The sequence below is a fragment of the Tachysurus fulvidraco genome, chromosome 15, assembly GCF_022655615.1.
Source record: "Tachysurus fulvidraco isolate hzauxx_2018 chromosome 15, HZAU_PFXX_2.0, whole genome shotgun sequence".
NCBI classification, from domain to species: Eukaryota; Metazoa; Chordata; class Actinopteri; order Siluriformes; family Bagridae; genus Tachysurus; species Tachysurus fulvidraco.
The window spans coordinates 2,663,947-2,685,289 of record NC_062532.1 but is presented as its reverse complement, the minus strand read 5'-3'; the positions used below and the strand labels follow the sequence as shown (position 1 = coordinate 2,685,289).

The 21,343-nt window shown below is 40.7% G+C and overlaps 1 protein-coding gene and 1 long non-coding RNA gene across 4 annotated transcripts in view; both read left to right on the top strand.

Moving 5' to 3' along the window:
- Positions 1–7: 7 nt before the first annotated feature.
- Positions 8–4,394, top strand: rps15a (ribosomal protein S15a). The gene is made up of 5 exons (XM_027156881.2): positions 8–154; positions 880–1,017; positions 2,563–2,642; positions 2,747–2,832; positions 4,258–4,394. Exons 2-5 carry the CDS (start codon positions 885–887, stop codon positions 4,349–4,351), a joined length of 393 nt encoding a protein of 130 aa, XP_027012682.1. The 5' UTR covers positions 8–154; positions 880–884; the 3' UTR covers positions 4,352–4,394.
- Positions 4,395–10,612: 6,218 nt separating this feature from the next.
- Positions 10,613–21,343, top strand: part of LOC113649191 — an 85,527-nt gene continuing 74,796 nt past the window's right edge. For 2 of the 3 annotated variants that reach the window (XR_007137949.1, XR_007137950.1), the window contains exons 1-2: positions 10,613–10,939; positions 12,110–12,221. This is a non-coding gene — a long non-coding RNA (uncharacterized LOC113649191). The remainder of the gene's footprint in view (positions 10,940–12,109; positions 12,222–21,343) is intronic. The other variant, XR_007137948.1, reaches the window with a different exon arrangement.

Sequence of the window (21,343 nt, the reverse complement as noted above, 5' to 3'; positions counted from 1 at the left end):
ACTATAGGACCTTTATGTTGCAGTAACCATCCAGGCCTGCAGGTGGCAGTAGGTTCCTGTATATCTGCTCCTGTCTTCTTCTCGCGAGACGTGTTGTGACCGTAAGGCGCTCGCGCACCTCCTTCCTCCCTCTTTCCGCCATATTGCAGAACCGGTAAGGAAGAAGCTCTAAAGTTCACCATTAAATCCGTTAAATATCGCCGCCATCCGCGGCCGTGCGGTGTGTGTAGTGACTCGGGGCGCTGTATAAACACACGGGGATGCGGTCTGTGTGAACAGTTTGTGTTATAAAGCCGTATTTTAGCCGATTAGTGTAAAGTGTCTCACAGTGCTGTAGTGAAGCTGCTCTGTGGGGATGTGAGGATGAGGAGGGTGATGATGAAGGCGTGTGTGTGAGAGAGCACAGAGTGAGACTTTCCCTCAGGACGGAAAGTAAAGTTTAATTTATATTGTTATATTTATAATCTATTCAGAAGGAGCTCGAGCGCTAACGCTAATAGCATTAGCTTGTTAGCATTAGCTTGTTAGCAAGAAAAAGTGTGTATTAAGGCTTTAATAAAGGCGACGATAAGAGTTGTGATGTTGCGTTTAATCTTCATCACCAGCCGGATTTTACTCATCATCAATATTTGTGTTAAATATAAAGGATATAAATGAGAGCCATCAGCTGTGGTGTGGAGCAGTGACACCTGAACACAGGGGTTCAGTCTGGGGCTGTTGGGCAGGGGGTAGGAGGGTCTGGGGCAGTTGTTTGACCCCCAGAATCACTGGCACCGAGTTGATGTGTGTGAAACGTCCGATTCGTGCAGCTTCAATGTGTTGGTGACGTCCTGAGAAAGTCCAACCTTCTAACTGTTTAATGTGTGTGTTGTGTTGCAGGCATCATGGTGCGCATGAACGTCCTCGCCGATGCGCTGAAATGCATCAACAATGCAGAGAAACGTGGCAAGCGCCAGGTTCTCCTCAGACCCTGCTCCAAAGTCATAGTGCGCTTCCTCACGGTCATGATGAAGCACGGTGAGTGAACACTGACACGGCACCACGTACCTGTTCAGTTACAGGACCTAACAGCTTCACGTCGTGGTAAAAATATCTGTATCCACACACATTACCGCTCGCCATGGAACCGTACACTGTCTGTGTCCTCTGTGGCGTCCCTGACGTTTCAGACCGCACCGAGGAACAGGGACCTCCTTATAGAGTCTCAGGTTTAAAAAGTCACTTGTCTGGAATATTCTACTGCACAGGTTATAGAACCACCACTCTGTGGGTCGTAAGTGATCACGTGTGCACCGTGAGATATTAGATCGTGTGACGGTTTCATTAGAGACTGAAAGCACTGATAAAACTAGATTAAATGGACTTAATGGCTTCTCGACACCTCTATGTAAAAATCTGAAACATCTATTCAGGTTGGATTCATTTCATAACTATTTGTTTGCTCGCTGATGAAACACTTGCATCTGATCAGTACTAAGGGGTTTTTTACACCTGGTCACTTCCTGCGTTTTCTGTGATCCGATATCTACCCGAGGGTAAAAAGACCATGTCTAAATGCCCTCCGAAACGATTTGGACATGGATATAAACCCGATGGTACAACCCCCTTCAGGAGGAGGTCTGGGACGCGTTTCAGATGAAACTGGACAGGTGTAAATGAATGTGGTTGTTCGAGCCACATACGTCAGCGCTATACTCCTCCCAAACGGAACTACGTCACTCGCAGGTGATCTTTCACCCAGGCGTCTCGTCGGGGCTTAAAACGCGCTGCTGCTGCCAGCGAAAACGCAGCAAACAGTAAACGCTGTTTTTTTTTTTTTTTTTTTTTTGTAGCATAAACATCGTGACAAGCTTTTTCCTCTTCTTTTTGATCGCATTCTGAAAACCACATACACCAAAGTGTGTTCTGTTACAATTACCCCGGAAATGAGGTCAAATATATCTGCATTGTGGGCGGGAGTAGAAAGATCGGATCGATATCCGATTCGCCGAGACGCGTTTATGTGGCCTGATGTAAATGGGACAGTTTTAACCAATCAGATAGATATCGGATCAGAGACAACACACGAAGTGACCAGGTGTAAAAAGGCCCTGAGATGACCACAGGAGGAACGAGGTTTATGCTGGTTCTGTTTTTTATGAACCTGGTTGCTGGAGTGGAGCAGAGACGCTGGTTTGATTGCAGTCTGGAGCGAGTCAAGAGTCTAGGGATAAACCCCAAAATTATCACAAAGGACACAAGAAGCATCAATTTTTTGTTTGTTTCAAGACTGAATGTAATTTCTGTAGGAGGGGAAACTGAAACACTGATTTACGTAGAGAAGGTCGGTGAAACACATGATCATGTCTGATCTGATGGAGGGAAGTGACTCCAGAACCCTGTGTTGGTTTCATCTCCTCTGAATAGGGATATGTGATGCTTTACTGCCTACAAGATTGTCCTTTATCTATTCTAGTGGTCTGAGTGATGGATTTAGAACCACAGTGTTGTTCATTTCATGGCTCGGGACGTTTTGTGTAGCTTCTTTGTGCTAACGACAGCATGTTCTCTCTCTCCTGCCAGGTTACATCGGTGAATTTGAGATCATTGATGATCACAGAGCCGGCAAAATCGTCGTGAACCTCACAGGCAGGCTGAACAAGGTGAGTTTGTCTTTTGAACGTAGCTGAGGCTCAGCCGTGTTTAAGGAATCTTGTTGTCGTTCCTCTCGTCTCGTATCTGACGCTTGTGTTGTGTCGCTGGTCAGTGCGGTGTGATCAGCCCCAGGTTTGATGTGCAGCTGAAGGATTTGGAGAAGTGGCAGAACAATCTCCTCCCATCCAGACAGTTTGGGTGAGTAAATTTAATGCTGATGTTAAACCTCACCTTGAATGCTGTTGCACAGGTCAGACACTGGATTAGAGTCCTACGTTTAAATTTCTCCTACGTCCATCTTACACACGAAGCTGTTCCTACATGGGGCTGTAATTACACTGTTATTAACATTCTTAAGTGCTTCATAATGTCACTCACTGCACTGATGTCTCGGGTCGGGTATCAGACATGAAGTCCGTTCTATTCTGTAACTCGAACACGTCTAGCTACTCACTGTTGCTATAGTAACATCAGATTCGAGCTATAAGCGATCCAGGGACATTTCATCGCTGTTCACGTTTTCCTGAAAAGTACAAAAGATGTCTAATGACGAACAGGAAATGTTTTAATTTTTTTCTTTACTTTTTTTAATGTGCAGAAGCAAATATTAGTTTCTGCTTTTTGAATCTTAAATTTTTGGTGTTTGAGGTTTTTAGTCCCGTGATAATGAGCAGAATCCCCATACAGTCGAGTTCCTGTCTCCAAGCTGATGTGCAGGCTTTAAATCATCACAGTTTGTGTTGTGCAGGACTCGGGTACTGCTGCAGGATTAACAAGCTGCTGTCTCATAGAAACACTGTAGAGAACTGAGGATTTCTCATTTCATCTCGTCTCTGAGCCCATAAATGTGTTCTGTGCTGTTTTCATGACTCACTCATGTCTCAGAGCTAAAACCAGAGCACGCAGCATGTTTAATCCAGGTCTCGGTTGGTCAGACGGGTTTGTCCAGATTAGATCTGCTCTTCATTTGGATTTAAGAGACAAAGTGGATTCCCGAGTCTTTTTTTTTTTTTAGCGAACGCTCTCTGATGGACCGTCAGACTGAAGGCGTGGCTTCATGCCACTTTATTTTTCCAGCTATGTACAAAAAGGTGTTGGAAGTTTAACATAAAACCTACATCTGATGTCAGGGCCTTGTAACCGAACGGACCGTCTGATCAGACGCACGTTACCGCCGCGCAACTCGTCTCGAATTTAAATGTTAATTTATTTCTTCAGCCTGACTTTTTTTTTGTTAAACTGCAGCTTTAGAAATTAATCGAATATCCTCGTGAGGTGGCTTTAACATTCCGAGCACGTTCACCATTACGTCTCGCCGCATTTTCATTCTCTCGTCTACTTTCAGGGTTATCGATTCAATCGGCGCTGATTTGCAGCAGTTTGTTTCTTCATTTTCTGTTAAGTGCTTTTCATTGCCTGCTAAAATCACTTGCTTTTGATTTTTACCGACTTTCGGCGCAGAGTTAAAAGCAACAGCGTCACGACCTCGCCCGTTTTTCTGGAACGTTGCCTTTTTCTTTTCTTTTTTTCTCCATCATTTCACCTTTTATTTTTCATGTCTACAAGCACTAAAATATTTGACTGTAATTTTCCACTAATTTTGTTTTTTTTTTTCTCCTGCAGGTTCATTGTGTTGACGACCTCCGCTGGCATCATGGACCATGAAGAGGCCAGACGAAAACACACAGGAGGCAAAATCTTAGGCTTCTTTTTCTAAATTGTGTAAAAGCACCAACCAATAAAAAGCCATTTTCAGTGGATCTCATGCTTGTCTGTATTTATTATTATTATTATTATTATTATTATTATTATTATTTTTGAACTTAATGAAGAGAATTTTGTATGATTTAAAAAAAAATCCACTCAGGAAGTTCTTTTGTGGTTCTTTGTGTAGTTGAGGTTCTGATATTTTTAGAGCTTAGAGGAGGTTCTGGTGCTACTCATTTCTCCTTTCTTAGTACTGAAGATGAGAAGAGAACCTCCTCCCTCACTCACTCATTACACACTGAATTAACATGTTATTATAAAATATCAAACACGTCTTGGCCTAAATGATCTAAATGATTATTTCTTTGTTCCTTGACGTCTTCAGCATATTTTAATTGGTACATTTAATACGGCGACTTCTATAATTTGCTTATGGGTTGAAGGACAGCGGGGGAGAAAAAGCTGCAGCTCTAGTTCGGGTTCCTGTAATGATCCATCATCCCTTCATCTGTTAGTTGTTAATGGGTTAACAGATTAGAATTGGGTCCCCGTGTGGGTTACTGGTTTAATAGTTGTGATTATACTGGTTGTGATGGTGTTTGATGAGGTGATGTAAAACTTGGTATATAATGTTTCCAATAGGACAGATTAAAATGTATTGAAATGAAAATAGAAATATACAAAAGGAGATGAAGGACATGTTAAACAGTTTACATTTTAAACACAATGTAAAAAAAAATATTAAGAAATTAAAATATGATGTAAAACACTTTAAGGTGCATTTAAAGTTCATTAAAAAAAACAAGACCAGCTGGAAGTGAGTCACTTGAGGCTAAACTGTTGTGTACCTTTTAAACCCGTGTGTGTGTGTGTGTGTGTGTGTGTGTGTGTGTGTGTGTGTGTGTGTGTGTGGACAGTCGGGTTTCACTCTGATCTGAGGATTCTTTATTAAAGCATCTGTTAAGGACATGACAAGTAGACTGTGGTTTTGCATAAACACACAAGACAGCTTTACTGAGCTCAGACCATGGAGTCATTGTATTCCTCACAACAAGAATACTGATGAACTGATCTGAGATCTGTTTCCTCCTCTCTCTCTCTCTCTCTCTCTCTCTCTCTCTGTCCCTCAGTAGATGCTTTAAAGCTAATTACACACTGAGGTTCACCTGAGGTTCTGTGGAGAGCAAATGTAGTATTTCACACACTCACTGTGTGTGATCCACTCATTCAGATGAAATGACATCACACCTGAACGTGACTGACTCAGTCCTCAGCAAACCTCGTCACTATAATCACTGTTTATGAGGGAAGAGTTTATATAAATCAGACAAATATATAAATGTTTGTCAGTTAAACTCTTTAAAGCATGTTTTTAAATACACAGCATAAAGTAACTCATAATGAAACTTTGTGACTGATGGATGAATGAGTTTGATATAATAATAATAATAATAATATTGTTAAATGTTAGTTTTAGAGTCCAAACCCTGCTCCATCAGGACAATGTCCCTGTGCACAAAGCAGCTCCATGAAGACATGGTGTGGAGGTGAAGGTTGGTGTGAGGAACTCAAGTGTCCTGCACAGAGCCCTGACTCAACATCCCAACACCAGAGTCTGCTTGTTACGTCCAAGGACGTATGTTTTTTGTGTTTTTTCCCATTCTTCCTGTTTCCTCTCTCTACTTCTCGTGATCAGGAAGTAATAGGTACCACCTGACCCCAATGACTGGTGAGCTGATGTGATTGGAGAAGGAGAGGAAGCTGTGGAGATTTAAGCTGCACCATTGCACAGCCAAGTGTGTGTAGGCCGTGTTGTGAGGTGGCTCTTCATCAACCCTAAAAAGTATTGTTGTATATTTGGTTGATTGAATTTTTTCTAAAGTGTTATGGTGTTAACCATCTTGTTGTACAGCTTGCCTATTGTAAGAGAACCCATTTTATTTGTAAGTTAACTCTTTTGTACCTACTTTTATGTCTTGACCTGTTAAGTTTGTTGTTACGGATTTGTAGAGAGGTGGGTGCTGTATTCTCTTGTTTAAGCTAGTTATGGAGTTTATTGTAAGTTTTGTTTGTAGTTTATTTCTAATAGTTAGCAGCTTTTTATTTTGGCTTTGCCCCCTCTTGAAGCCTTAATCCTCCTGCATTTGGAAAATAAAAGAACTTTGTTTTTGATTATTGAGTTTTGGTCTTTTTGTTAAAAGCCCTGGGGTTGGGAATTGAACCTTGCTGCCTCCACACATCACACTATTTTTATTCTGTTACTTGTTTCCCCCAACCCTAGACTAGCTGGGGACTTGTAGCTGAATGAACACTAATGCCCACAGTCACAAGCCAACATTTAGTGGAAAACCTTCACAGATGAAATGTTTTTTCTACAGTATTTACCAGCGTGTGTCAGCAGGGGGCGCTGGTGACCTTCACCCTCACGTTGGTTGTAATCTGTGTAAGGTTACGTCATGTGGTAATAATAATCATAATAGTAATAATATAGTATTGTAATATACAGTTATATTGCTACACAGTCTGTAAAGGAAGACCTGTACACTCAAGTGAAAAGTATTCACACCCCATCACTAAGATTCTTCTTTAAAATGGATTGGTTTTGTTTTCATTCCACCGCTAATGAAAGTGTGATAAGACAACAGTCTCGATCATTGAGCGTTCAGACATTAAACTCAGCTCAGGTGCATCCTATTTACTCTATCACTGAAAGTCTCTAGAATATGTTTGAAATCAATTTTTTTAAACAAATTAGCAACTTAAATAGATTTAATGATCTGAATTAAAAGGTGTGGAAAAGATATAGTTCCTATTACAACCCTTTAAAAAACGAAGACAAATCTTTGACCATTTAAACGACGTTTGAGGAGCCTTTATTTCTGAGAACATGAATCTGCCCAAGAGTACTGAACTATTTTGAAAGCCTTTATTGCTCACAGCAAGCTCCATCATGGTGAAATGAAAGAATTCTGAAACCACTAAGATGTTTTCTGGCCATAACACAGAGCCTGACTCATTAGCTCGGTGAAAAAGAGCCTAAGGTTCGGTCTAACGGGAGATCTGTGCAACCACCGAATCGTGATGTGTCAGAACCCAGCTTTTAGAGCTAAAGATGTCAGTTCAGAGGTGTTCAAAGACCTGTACAACCAAAAGGAAGCAGTGACTGATGCTGAAAGAACTTATTCATTCATTCATTCTCTACGGCTTATCTGAACTTCTCGGGTCACGGGGAGCCTGTGCCTATCTCAGGCGTCATCGGGCATCGAGGCAGAATACACCCTGGACGGAGTGCCAACCCATCACAGGGCACACACACACACTCTTTCACTCACACACACACACACACTACGGACAATTTTCCAGAGATGCCAATCAACCAACCATGCATGTCTTTGGACCGGGGGAGGAAACCGGAGTACCCGGAGGAAACCCCCGAGGCACGGGGAGAACATGCAAACTCCACACACACAAGGCAGAGGCGGGAATCGAACCCCCAACCCTGGAGGTGTGAGGCGAACGTGCTAACCACTAAGCCATTGTGCCCCCCTTGATAGATTTCAGCAAAATGAATTTAAAATAAAGTTTAACGCAACAAATCACAGGAGGATATCATAATACTTTCCAAATACACTGTATATGTAATGCCTGGAGGTTTGGTTTGCTCCAAACTGTTCAGAATTATGTACATTTGTGTAAAAAAGATAGCCAGGTTTATCTTTCAACAATCCGACATTTCCTTTTATCTGTTCTTTTGGAACAATTTAAGCTGATTAAGTATCATTTTCACTCCAGGCACAATCTTTCTCAAGAAGATAAGAAGAAATAAGAAAAAAATGTTTAGAGAAACTTTCTTCACAGCGTAAGGAGCGAAGCAAAAAAAAAAAAAACACATTACGGCCCAGAAATCTGCAACAGAATATTGATGCATGCTGCATTTCTGTAGGGCTGAACATGGTGGTAAATGATGATGGGACTGTTTGGAGAAAGTCACTGACTTGTAATGTAGCACAATAGCGGTGTGCATTAAATCCAGCCACTGTGTTTGCCTGGCGGCGTTACACTATGATAACTTTTCTATCGAGAATATGAGAGACGTAATGTCAGCTGAAGAAGACAGTAATCAGACCCGGGCCATTGCCCCTGCTGGCTAAGTGCTTATTTTGATGGTTTTCTGCATTTGGGTTTTGGGTTCATTGGCACTGCGGCTCTGTGTGACTGGGTTTTCATAGGAAAGCTGATGGCGCATTACGTCATAACCTCACACTCAGAGGCACCTCCTGAACCACCTCCTCTGGTCAGATCTGGAATATAGGATAGTGGACTGTATATTTATTACATCTTTGGCACTGGGTTTGTATCTTGTAGTGGCTGTACAACTACTAGCTTTTACTAGTCGACCAGTAATTAAAAAGAAAAAAATTATAGGCTTCACCAAAGCTAAAGCGAAAGCCGTTTTAGGAAATCGCTATTTTTAAAAAATCACATCAGTATACTCTTTACTTTTCAGCCACATTGAAGATACATCGAGCTTCTCTGCATTTGTACACTGTTCTGTTATTCATTCATTCATTCAGTCAGTCATTCATTCATCTTCTACCGCTTATCCGAACTTCTCGGGTCACGGAGAGCCTGTGCCTATCTCAGGCGTCATCGGGCATCGAGGCAGGATACACCCTGGACGGAGGGCCAACCCATCGCAGGGCACACACACTCTCATTCACTCACACACTACGGACAATCAACCTACCATGCATGTCTTTGGACCGGGGAGGAACCCGGAGAACAAAATGTAAATAAATTGATGCAATAAATACGCAGAGCACTAAGTCTGTGTATCACGTTACACTATTTAAGTACAACGGTTAAAAATATACTCGGGTGGACGAGTTGGTGGCTCAGCTTTAATCGAGCAATAACCGAGCACACAGAAACTCCTCATAGCTTTAATGATAGATGGAGGATGTTCTGTCTACAACAGCGTCTGAGAGGTTTTTCATCATGTTCGGCTCTGGTCTGAGTGATCTCACTGCTCTGGTTCTGAACGAGTCGAGTGGGACCGGATAGCGACGTGCAACCTGCCTCATCAACAGTCTCCGTGTCGTGGTGACCAGAAAATATAGAAGTTAGTGAGTCTATTATAGGTTTGCTTAGTAAAACCTAACCCTGGTGTGTATTTCTGGTTCGTTTAGCCCTGCTTGTGAGGGTGAAGTTGAGTTGCCATCTTTTCAACACCAAAAGCTTCTGGTGCAGCGAACAGTCGAGTTCAAAACACGTCTGTTATCATTTAGTGTTTCTAATTAGATCATTAATCAAACCTCATGCTTTTTTTTTTATTAAGCTAATATCCCCTCTGCTTTAACCAGTCACGCTACACAAACCTGGAGTACTTTCCTATAGGGCTACTTAGAAAATGTTAATTTTTAAATCAATATTTTTGACATATTTTCTATCAAATAGGAAGGTTTTCACTTACAGATGTTGGCTGCCATCAATCTGTTCAGATTCGAGGCAAGTGTGAACAGTTTCTTGCTGAAACCTCATCAGTATTCTGTAGACCCCTCGCCATTAATCACTCTGTGCAACTGTGATCGAAATGCATCAGATGAAACATCTTATCTGTGCCTGACCTGTGTGGATGTTGTTAATGATTAAGAGTCAAAACTAGCAAGACAACAACAGCATCTACAAAACTGCTAAAGCCCTTTGTTTTAACAATCATTTCATTAATCATGCAGTTCATCTGTGCTTCTCTTCTTCTATTTCTCTTTCCTCGTTAGTGAAAATACATCCGTTTGCAAACTGATCAGCGTAAATGTAACTGTTGTTTGTGTTGTTTACCTGGTGTTGGTCTCTGCCAGAACAGCACAGGTAAATACACACAACCACTTTAATACGTTAGCATTTACACTGGCACAAATGACCTTTACACACACACATACACACAAAATCACTTTAATATGTTAGCATTTACACTGGCACAAATGACCTTTACACACACACACACACACACACAAAATCACTTTAATATGTTAGCATTTACACTGGCACAAATGACCTTTACACACACACACACACACACACAAAATCACTTTAATATGTTAGCATTTACACTGGTACAAATGACCTTTACACACACAAACACACACATTTACACAACCACTTTAATACATGTTAGCACAAATTACCTTTACACACACACGCTTACACAACCACTTTAATACATGTTAGCATTTACATTGGCAAAAATGACCCACACACACACACACACACACACACACACACACACACACACACACACACACACACACACACACACACACACACACACACACACACACACACACACACACACACACACACTTTAATACATGTTAGCATTTACACTGGCGCGCGCACGCGAAAAAAAACAAAACGCTATGTCGGCACTCGACGTTCACCTAAAAGAGTCGACTCAGTGATCCGACACACCTCAGATCAGAGCAGTCCCCTGAGGTAAAAACTGACACCTGAAGCTAGCAGTGAGCTAAAACGTGTCGTGTTTATTGTTTCTTTTACACCGACAACTGCTTCAAGTTTAATAAATAACACATAACCAGAGGTAGGAAAATGATCATTCTTTATGCTAAGTGACATTAAATTAAATATCAGCTTATTAAGTGTATATATATAATAATAATAAATCTAAAGTGTTAATATGTTTGTTGTGTAAATACTACAGTGAGAACGAGCTGAGATTTAACACCATGATATTATTATTTTACAATAAATTAAAGCAGATATTTTGCATTTTTGTAGAAATGTCATTAACCAGTTAAGTGGTTTTACTTAATAATGTCAAGTTAAAAGTGATTATTTCAGTGATACATGATAGAAATAAACATATATAAGATAATAAACATATATAAGATAATAAAATGCACGCAGTGAGAGTTTTTCATGTTTACCACTCTGCGATCCAGTTAAAACCGGTCTGACACACTGCGATCCAGTTAAAACCGGTCTACCACTCTGTGATCCAGTTAAAACCGGTTTTACACACTGCAATCCTTATAAAACCAGTTTTCCACACTGCAATCCAGTTAAAACCGGTCTACCACACTGCGATCCAGTTAAAACCGGTCTACCACTGAGCTATTTCACTGATTATGTCAACTGATTGAAACGAGTCGAATAAAACGTTAAAATTCTGCTATATGTGTTTTCCTTGTCCGATTATACAGTAAAGCTCTTTAACTGGTAAACCTGCACAGTGGAACACTTTAATTAAAAAAACATGAGGTAGGAAAATGGAGAATTTGTTATGGTATTTAAATTGCTATTAATTTGATCTAAACTCATGACCAAAGAGTTCTAAACAGCTTAAAATCTACAAGTGCTAAAAACAGGAGGGTTCCAGGCTCTAAGGCAGTTCCTCATGGACTCGTCATTACCAACGGAAATTCATCATTTCATCATATTAGCCTCATGAGTGTCAGTGGATTAATGATTTCTTTCTGCATTTATAATCCAAGTCACCTTTTTTGATGATAGATTTAACTTTTCTCTTCAAAATTTGTTGCTGTTCTTGAATCAGCAGTTTCTCTAGTCTTGTATTTTAGACGTACAACTGAATGTATTTTTTGTTTCTCACCCGTTTTACTGTTTAATTCACTTTTACACCATTAGCTCTGTTTTAATTTAGTGTTAAGCTATTACCAAGATGTTTGTGCATGATAATAAGTCCCTGGAAAGGTTTATGCAAATGAATTTGGCTTGCTTTGCCTTGCAGAGGGCATGGTGAGGACAGCAGGGTCGATGCCAGCACCAATCACAGCGCCATATTGATAGCGTTAGCGTGACTGCGCCAGCTGATGAGTCAATTAGCGCAATGGCAGCAGAAGGTCAGGAAACCCTACAGTTCACTTCAGTATGTACACCATGACCACCATCAGCATCATCTTTTATGAATGTTGCTTTGGTTATGACCCAGGTGACAATAACACACACACACACACACACACACACACACACACACACACACACACACAGTGATGGAGAAACAGAGCAGGTAGGTGTGAATGACTAGCAGTTGCAGGTTTATAAAGAGAGACTGTCTGGTCTGAGGCTTGGCTGATACTCTGGGTGTTGGAGTCTCTAAATGAGCAGCAGTGATTCAGTTTTCTATGTCAGACGTGCGAATAAACAATTACACAGAAGTGACAAGCGCTTTCAGCACTTCAGCAAACTTTCACAGCTCATCATTGTATGACAGCAGTTGAGGATTGTGACAGATTAAGAAGGTAATTTGAGGACAAGATACAGGGACCAGAAGCATCATTAGAGCTCTAAGCACTAAAGGTCCCTCGAGACATCTTATAGAAAACCAAACCCTACATTTGTATTAAAACTCTTATTCAAGAACCTGGCATTTTAACCCCAAATGTCTCCAACAAAGATCCCATAACTCCAACTACTTCAGCTTTGAGATCATTTGTATAAGATGTGAAATCTATTTGATTACAAAATTGCTCAGAAAATAAGTGGAAAAGTGGCTTTCTAGAGAAAATGTATTCATTTATTATGCGAGTTAGCCGTGGAATAATGAGACGTATAAACTTTAAACTACAGCTACAAAACACTTACAGCTGCTTTTTAAAGAATTGAACTCATGCTAAAGTGAATTTAATTCCGAAGTATTGCGTGTTATGCGAAAGCTTAATTACATGAGCTAGTTCTTTGTTTTCATCTAATTAACCCTTTTTTTATCTGTTTTTTAATAATTGGCATAAATCATGTTGATATTTCTAACGACTTGCTAGTTAAGTTTTAAGGTAAGTACGTATACGTGGATATTTGCATGTGTAGTTCTCCTAAGTCCTGCCTGGGGGCAGTAGTGGCTTTTCTATTTCCACCCTCACAGTGACAGTGTTTGAGTTTCTCATTCTCCTTCTGAAATGCTTTAAGCTCCAATTAAGATTGGTGCAGATGATAGCAGGAGTAGAATTGTGATGCTCACTGAGTGTTTTTAGTGCACTTTAAACTTATTTCTTTAAAATTTAGTGTTGCTTACCAAATGCTTCTTCAACGTGCTGATCACATAATGTGCCACCTGTTGTAGAGTCATCAATAAATGTGTCATAATCACATAGCAATCACATGGCACTAAATAAGCAGACCTCCTGTGGAGAACCCACTTATTATATATATATATATATATATATATATATATATATATATATATATATATATATATATATATATATTTGCATATGGCTCTAAAAAAAATTGACATTTAAACAGAGAAAAAAACACCTAAAAATTCTGCTGCATTCTCACAGATAAGTATTTTTCACCTTATGATGCACAAATCTTTGGTGGTTTGTAAACTATGGTCCTGTCTTAAGTTTACTGCTAATTGTCATGGTTTCACTGGGAGATTGGGCTGGGCGATAAAACGATAACGATATGTATCGCGACAGACACGTGATCGATATCAATAAAAATGTGTTCGATAAAACGTTTGATATTTTTTATTCTTCGTCAAAAGAAAACAGAGGTTGGGAAGCAAGTTTGGTTGCATTAACAAAGGTACTCACTCTCTGGTAACCTAGCAACGTAGGGAGTGACATGCTAACAGCCAATCACGTAACAGTATCACTTTTGGTCCTCTTCAGTAACCGGTGACCGATAAGCAAGAAATGAGCCGCAGCGAGCGAAGAAATTGTAAATAAAAGAGGAAAAGTCAGCGCACCAGTATGGCAGTTTTTCATTTTGCACTTTAAATGTTAAGAGATAATAGTTAAGTGTTCGTTGTGACTTTAGACTCATGTTTACATTTTAATTATTTGAGTTTTCCTGGTTGTTGACATTTCTGTCTTAATAACTGAGGGGATTCTGATCAGAGGAAGGTTAAGTTTAGAATAAAAATGTTTAAATGTAATATACTTTTCTCCTGGTCCTTATTTTAAATGGGTCATAAAAATATCACTAATTATCGATATCGACCGATATGATACGCTGATATCCAGACATTTTTCCCTCCAAAGTTTTGCCTGTTTCTTAGAGGTTTTTGTAACCGTTCACAGTTGTCGTTCAGTTTCTGTGTATTTACTCCTAAAGGGGATCCACATGTTTCCTGAGCCGTGTTTCCTGAGTGTGTGTTTATACGTACACATCTGGGATGACATCATTCCTGTAGCCACCCAAAAAGTCAGCACGCCATCAGTGTCGTCTAACTCACCATGTTCTCGCTAACACCCACGGTGACACAACAGCGATGATTACAGTTCGCTGCTGAATTCTCAGGCTGGAGTAATTAACTCAGGTTCTGCTAGCGGCAAGGGCTTGGCAAATATTATCCTGGAGTTAGCCTCGGGATCGAGGCGGGGTTGTCTCATGGACATGGCCACCGTATTGACTTGATTAGCCGCTAATTAAGAAGCCGGCCGGCCGGATAGGCCGCTGAGGGAGATGACTTCATTAGCAGGGTCTTGGTGAGCGTAATTTGTCCTCGCTCCCTCACACATCACCCTGGTAGCAGTCGAGGGAAGGAGGCAAAGATGGAATCTTCAGAAAGGATTGGGCGTCAGAGACAGCCGAACGAGTCCGTATGACCAGCAGTGGACAATTTAAACGCTTATAAATCTGCGTGACAACATTACGATTCTCTATTTAAGTGTATCTTTATGCGTCTGTTTTGGTTTCTGTAGCATGCATTGAGCCACTTGTGGGGTTATAGAATGTTTGTATATCAGATATTTTTTGGAATTGTTTACATTGGAGGTGGAGGTGGTGAGCTAGCTTTTGGAGGTGGAGGTGGTGAGCTAGCTTTTGGAGGTGCAGGTGGTGAGCTAGCTTTTGGAGGTGCAGGTGGTGAGCTAGCTTTTGGAGGTGCAGGTGGTGAGCTAGCTTTTGGAGGTGCAGGTGGTGAGCTAGCTTTTGGAGGTGGAGGTGGTGAGCTTGCTTTTGGAGGTGCAGGTGTGGAGCTAGCTTTTGGAGGTGCAGGTGGTGAGCTAGCTTTTGGAGCTGGAGGTGGTGAGCTAGCTTTTGGAGCTGGAGGTGGTGAGCTAGCTTTTGGAGGTGCAGGTGGTGAGCTAGCTTTTGGAGGTGGAGGTGGTGAGCTAGCTTTTGGAGGTGGAGGTGGTGAGCTAGCTTGTCGAGGTGGAGGTGGTGAGCTAGCTTTTGGAGGTGGAGGTGGTGAGCTAGCTTGTGGTGGTGGTGAGCTAGGTTTTTGCATGGCCCCACCAAACAGTTAATTAAGTAAATAGGAATGAGGAGTGATACAATAGCACTGGCTAAGAGAGCAGTCCCTCTATGGAGTTTTCACCTTGCGGCTGTAATTAAAGTTTATTTAAACTCAATTTTGACTCTCATTGCTCTTTGTTTGTAAAGGCATGGAATAAAAAATGTGCTTCTATTTGCATCACCAAATCATTTCCTGTGTGGCTATTGTAAAATACTGCATGTTAGCAGTGGCACAGAGATGCTAATACAGGATGAGGGTGGTCCTGTGTAGGCTTAATGCATACATGTAGCGTTGACCTGAAATCAGCCAGAAGGAAAGTACACCTGCGTACATGTCTTATCTTGGTCCTGTCTGGATGTTTCGGGTGGTGTGCAATTCCGCCTTTATTCCAGTTCATTTTTATCTTATCGTGTCTGTGCGGCATGCAGAGTGCAGTCTTGCCTTTCACTTGGCTCGGATGATCCCAGCATTAAAACTCCCGGCGAGTTTGAGCAGCTGGTTATTTTGTTATCAGTTTGCAGCAGGAGGTCGGCGTTTCTTCTCCGATGCGCGCCGCACATCTCCACATCTCCGGGGATCAGCTATCAAAGCTTGCAGACTCCTGAGCGTTTGTCATTGAGCCTGCGCAAAAAGCAGAACGAGAACGCCGTTGCATAACAGCTTTCAGATTTAAAAAGGAGCTTAAACGTCAGTGGCGGCTGTGCGCCGTATACGTGCGCTCAATCTCCACTGAATTTTGCTGATTATTGCGGCCGTGCCGTGCGGTTTGGGAGGGGGGGGAGCCCGGCTTTATAATCCCCTCCCTTACCAAACACATGGAAGTATACTTGTGCTTGACTTCTGTTTGTCTGCAGTCAAAAGACAACGAGGAAAAGCAAATAATGAGGAACAGGGAAAATTACGGTGGGTCTCAGCAAAAAGGTTTATCTGACTAACAAAGAAATGGCAGTCTACTGTATCTCACCCAAAACGATCACATCTATTTCTTCAGTGATGTCACACAGATGTGCTGATGTGGTTTAGGACACAGTGGGACATCCTGTGGGATTTATATGGGTAGAAATCTTAGAGAATCACGATCACTTTTTTATCACCTCAGTGCATTTCGGTTTCACTTTGCAAACCATTTCTACTAGCAGTGATACAAATATAGCTCTAAGTATATAAAGAAATGTTAGCGATCACTATATTTTACTGTAACAATTTAGATTTAATAAGAAAATGCCAAAATCTTTATTATTAGTCACATTAGTCATTACATCATTATTTTAATAGTAAACATTTCATAGTATTTATATGATGTAGTCAGTGCTCGAGCTGCGTTTGAGTTGTCTCATAGAGGATCTCATTAGGATTGGAGAATGAGCAGTTAATACATTTAACAGCCACTTACTATCCACGTGTAACCCTTGTGTGGTGTTCGTATATTTGTTACTCAGCCGGTGTCCGTGGGTCTGTTTGACCTGCTGCATTTTTGGGTTTTTAATTCAACACAATCAAAAATTTTATGTTAAAATACTCTACAGATGTTTACTTCATCCCAATTAGAAGCAATATAAACAGCATATATGGTTAATATTTGACCTTTACCTTTATTACATCACATTTTTAAATAAAGTGCTACTCGTTTTTTGTTGTTTTTTAATAAAATGTAAGAGAAAAAAAATAAATAAAAATACAATTTAATCGAGTTATGAGTGGGAAAAAAACAACAAATTTACAAGGAAGCAAAGTTTTTCAAAACTATTGATGTTTATGAATGTATGTGTCCCATAAGACCTCAACACCATACCAGGGTTAAATGCCATTCTGTATAATTTTGCTTGGTCCATTGAAATAAGAGCAATTAATCTATAACAAAAAAAAACAATAATAATAGAGAAGAAAGTCTAGGAGCTCAGAAACGTTTGGCTGGCAGGGTATATTGAGCTAAAATGTGATGAAAAACTAATAAAAAATCTATCTATCTATCTATCTATCTATCTATCTATCTATCTATCTATCTATCTATCTATCTATCTATCTATCTATCTATCTATCTATCTATCTTTAGCACTTTTAGAAACGCTGTACATTATTTAAAGGTTCTGGCTTAATAACTTCATAAAAGATTCATGTATTCAATTTCGTCAACATCTTTCAACAATAACAGACATTTGCCATACAAATTGCAGTCATAACTCTGAACCTGAGTTTTTAGCAAGTCATATATGAAGTGGGAGCTCAGCAACCCAAGCAGCTTGATCAGGATGTCTATTTCTGTAGTGCGTAAGGAGGTTTGGTTCACGTTTAATACCAGCACATGACCGAGCGAAGCTGCTTATCTCCACCACCTGCTTTCTAATGACATCTGCACAAAGCACATATGAAGCAGCAGGCAATTACATCCAGCGCAGGTGACTCGAGGCAGTTTGCCTGAGCTCTTATTGTCGAGTATTATCTGCACAATATGTCACTTACCCGGTACATCACATTGTGTCATTGGGACAATTGCTGTATCGTGCCCTTAATTTAGAAACATCATCACTCGGGCATCTGGATACCGAGACACGGCGTGTATGTTGTTTTTCACTTTGGGCCGCCGTGTGTAACATGACTGTGGCCTGCTTTGTCATGTGACATCGTGTCTAGGAAGCTAGATTGCTGTTTTAGGAAATACTTCTGGGTGAGATTTGGGTTGGATTGGGAATCATTACACCACTGTGTAGTGACTGGGAAACTAAACCTTAGAGAAACTAAGCACAGTTATGAAGAAGATGGCAGTAGATTGGATAAGTAGCGTAATGTGATCGGCTCATATCACTATTTAATGTGGATCAGATACGTTTTAGAAAAGACTCATAAATGGAGTTAGTATTAAATTGCTAACAGGTCAGTAACGGATCGCTCTTGGATCACTATCAGATAAGTAGCCAGACTTTTTGTATTGGATATAAGTTCTTTCTCAGATCAGCACTTGGTTACTAATCTGGACGAGTAACAGATTAGTGTAGTATCACTATCAGATCAGCATCAGACCAATATCGTGTGAGTAAACACATGATCAGAACTGGACCACTATTGAATCAGTATTGGGACACTATTTTATCAGTGTTGAGTTTGTTTTGGATCGCTAACATATCAGTATTCGATATTTTCAGATCACGACTGGATCAGTATTGAATCCATCATATCGGGACTCGATCACTTGATCATATCAGTACAGATCACCATCTAAACAGTGTCAGATCTGTAACTAACAAATCAGTGCTTGGTCACTATATGATTACTATCGGATCACTATCAGATCACTATTGGATTATTGTCAGAACATTGGTTCACTATCAGATCACTATCGGATCACTATGGGATTACTGTCAGAACACTGGATCACTATTGGATCACTATCAGATCACTATGGGATTACTGTCAGAACACTGGATCACTATCGGATCACTATCAGATCACTATTGGATTACTGTCAGAACACTGGATCACTATCGGATCACTATTAGGTCACTATTGGATTACCGTCAGAACACTGGATCACTATCGGATCACTATTAAGGGTCCTGTGTTATGATACAAATTTAAAATTAAGATTAATTCAGAAAAACGTTTACTCTAATAAAACAAAAAAATCTCGTTATTAATTATATATGTGTTATTTTGCTACAAGACCACGAAGAAAATCGTCAAAACGGAAAAACAGATTTTTTGCAGCTTCTCTTCCTCAACTAGAAAGTTATAAATGGAGTTATAATTGAAATGTGGCATTACTGCAAAGAGCAGGGTTTGGATGAGGAAGGCCGGACCCAGCTGCTGTGGCCTGCGGTGTGTGTGCGTGTGGGTGTGTGCGTGGGTGTGTGTGCGTGCGTGCGTGTGTGTGTGTGTGTGTGTGTGTGTGTGTGTGTGTGTGTGTGTGTGTGTGTGTGTGTGTGTGTGTGTGTGTATTGATCACAGCTGTAATCGCTCTCCATCTGTCACAAGCTGCTGCTAATACTGAAGAAAGCCATGGAAATGCAGCCATGCTTGTATCGCTCTCTCTCTCACACACTCTCTCTCTCTCTCTCTCTCTCTCTTTCTCTCTCTCACTCTCTCTCCCTCACTCTCTCTCTCACACTCTCTCTCCCTCTCTCTCTCTCTCTCTCTCACACTCTCTCTCACTCTCTCCCTCTCTCTCACTCTCTCCCTCTCTCTCCCTCACTCTCTCTCTCTCTCTCTCTCTCTCTCTCTCTCTCTCTCTCTCTCTCTCACTCTCTCTCTCTGTACATTCCTTCCAATCTCTCTTTCCTTGTTCTCACTTATCTTTACGGTTCTCAGCACAAGTCCTCATCCTACATCAGTGTGAGTGCTGAGAGCTACAAAGGCCTTTTTGTTTATTACGTGAGTCAGTGTGGGTGTGTGTAGGGGTTAGGTTTAGATCTAGAAAGTGAAGAACGTTGTACTTTAGTGAGTTCCAACACACATATAAATCTATATATATTAGAGAGACATATGTAAGCATACATACGTACATGTATGTACTAGATCTTAAAGATATCCCTGGACACGTAATTGGAAATGAAACCTCTGGCATCAATGGGTCCTGCCTCCACTGCCAAGACTTGTAGGTCAAGCACTTCTTTAGGACCGATGAATAGACAAGTGGAGGCGTATCTTTATAATTGAAAACGTAAAAATCTCTTACTTAAAGAAATTGAGCCATGCGTACATAAAACTTTAGTAATGTGCCGCTTCATGTAAAAGGTGGTCATTTTAACTCAAACAGCTAGCATTTAATTCCCACACCTCAGATATAGCCGTGTCCTCTCCAGGTTTTGATGAAGTAGATCCAGATGCTTTGCTGCTCGCTGAGTAATGGCTCTGAGCACACAGGGGTGACTGAGAGAAATTAGAACATTTGTGAGGACTCATTTTATTGGACCGGGGCTTGTTGCCGCCACGATGAGGGTTAATTGCAAGCACGGAGATAAAGGCTACTAAATCCTGAGGTGTAATGTAGGGATAGCGACCTCTCATTCATCTACAGCTGCTTAGAGCGACTCGACGTAACGCTGCCTTGTCCGTCTCTGAGAGGAGGAGCAGCGATCAGGCACATGCAGCACATCTAAAAAGCATTCTGAACAAGTGCTAGGCCAAGGTGTTGAGGTTGGAGCTAAGCATCTAAAATACTAGGGGAATTATGGTATGTGCCTAAATACTATATATATATACACTGTATAAAAAAAACACTCATGCTGGACATGTACTTTCCTGTGACTGGAACTCATATGGATGACCCAGAGACCAGAGACTTCCACTTGCACTATCTATCTATCTATCTATCTATCTATCTATCTATCTATCTGTCTGTCTGTCTGTCTGTCTGTCTGTCTGTCTGTCTGTCTGTCTGTCTGTCTGTCTGTCTGTCTGTCTGTCTGTCTGTCTGTCTGTCTGTCTGTCTGTCTGTCTGTCTATGACCATATCTATCTATCTATCTATCTATCTATCTATCTATCTATCTATCTATCTGTCTGTCTGTCTGTCTGTCTGTCTGTCTGTCTGTCTGTCTATGACCATATCTATCTATCTATCTATCTATCTATCTATCTATCTATCTATCTATCTATCTATCTATCTATCTATCTATCTGTCTGTCTGTCTGTCTGTCTGTCTGTCTGTCTGTCTATGACCATATCTATCTATCTATCTATCTATCTATCTATCTATCTATCTATCTATCTATCTATCTATCTGTCTGTCTGTCTGTCTGTCTGTCTGTCTGTCTGTCTGTCTGTCTATGACCATATCTATCTA

Coding starts and splice junctions, on each gene's coding strand:
- rps15a (XM_027156881.2), top strand. CDS start 885: ATGGTGCGCATGAACGTCCTCGCCGATGCGCTGAAATGCATCAACAAT. Junction 1,018..2,562: donor CACGGTCATGATGAAGCACG/GTGAGTGAACAC, acceptor CTCTCCTGCCAG/GTTACATCGGTGAATTTGAG. Junction 2,643..2,746: donor TCACAGGCAGGCTGAACAAG/GTGAGTTTGTCT, acceptor GTCGCTGGTCAG/TGCGGTGTGATCAGCCCCAG.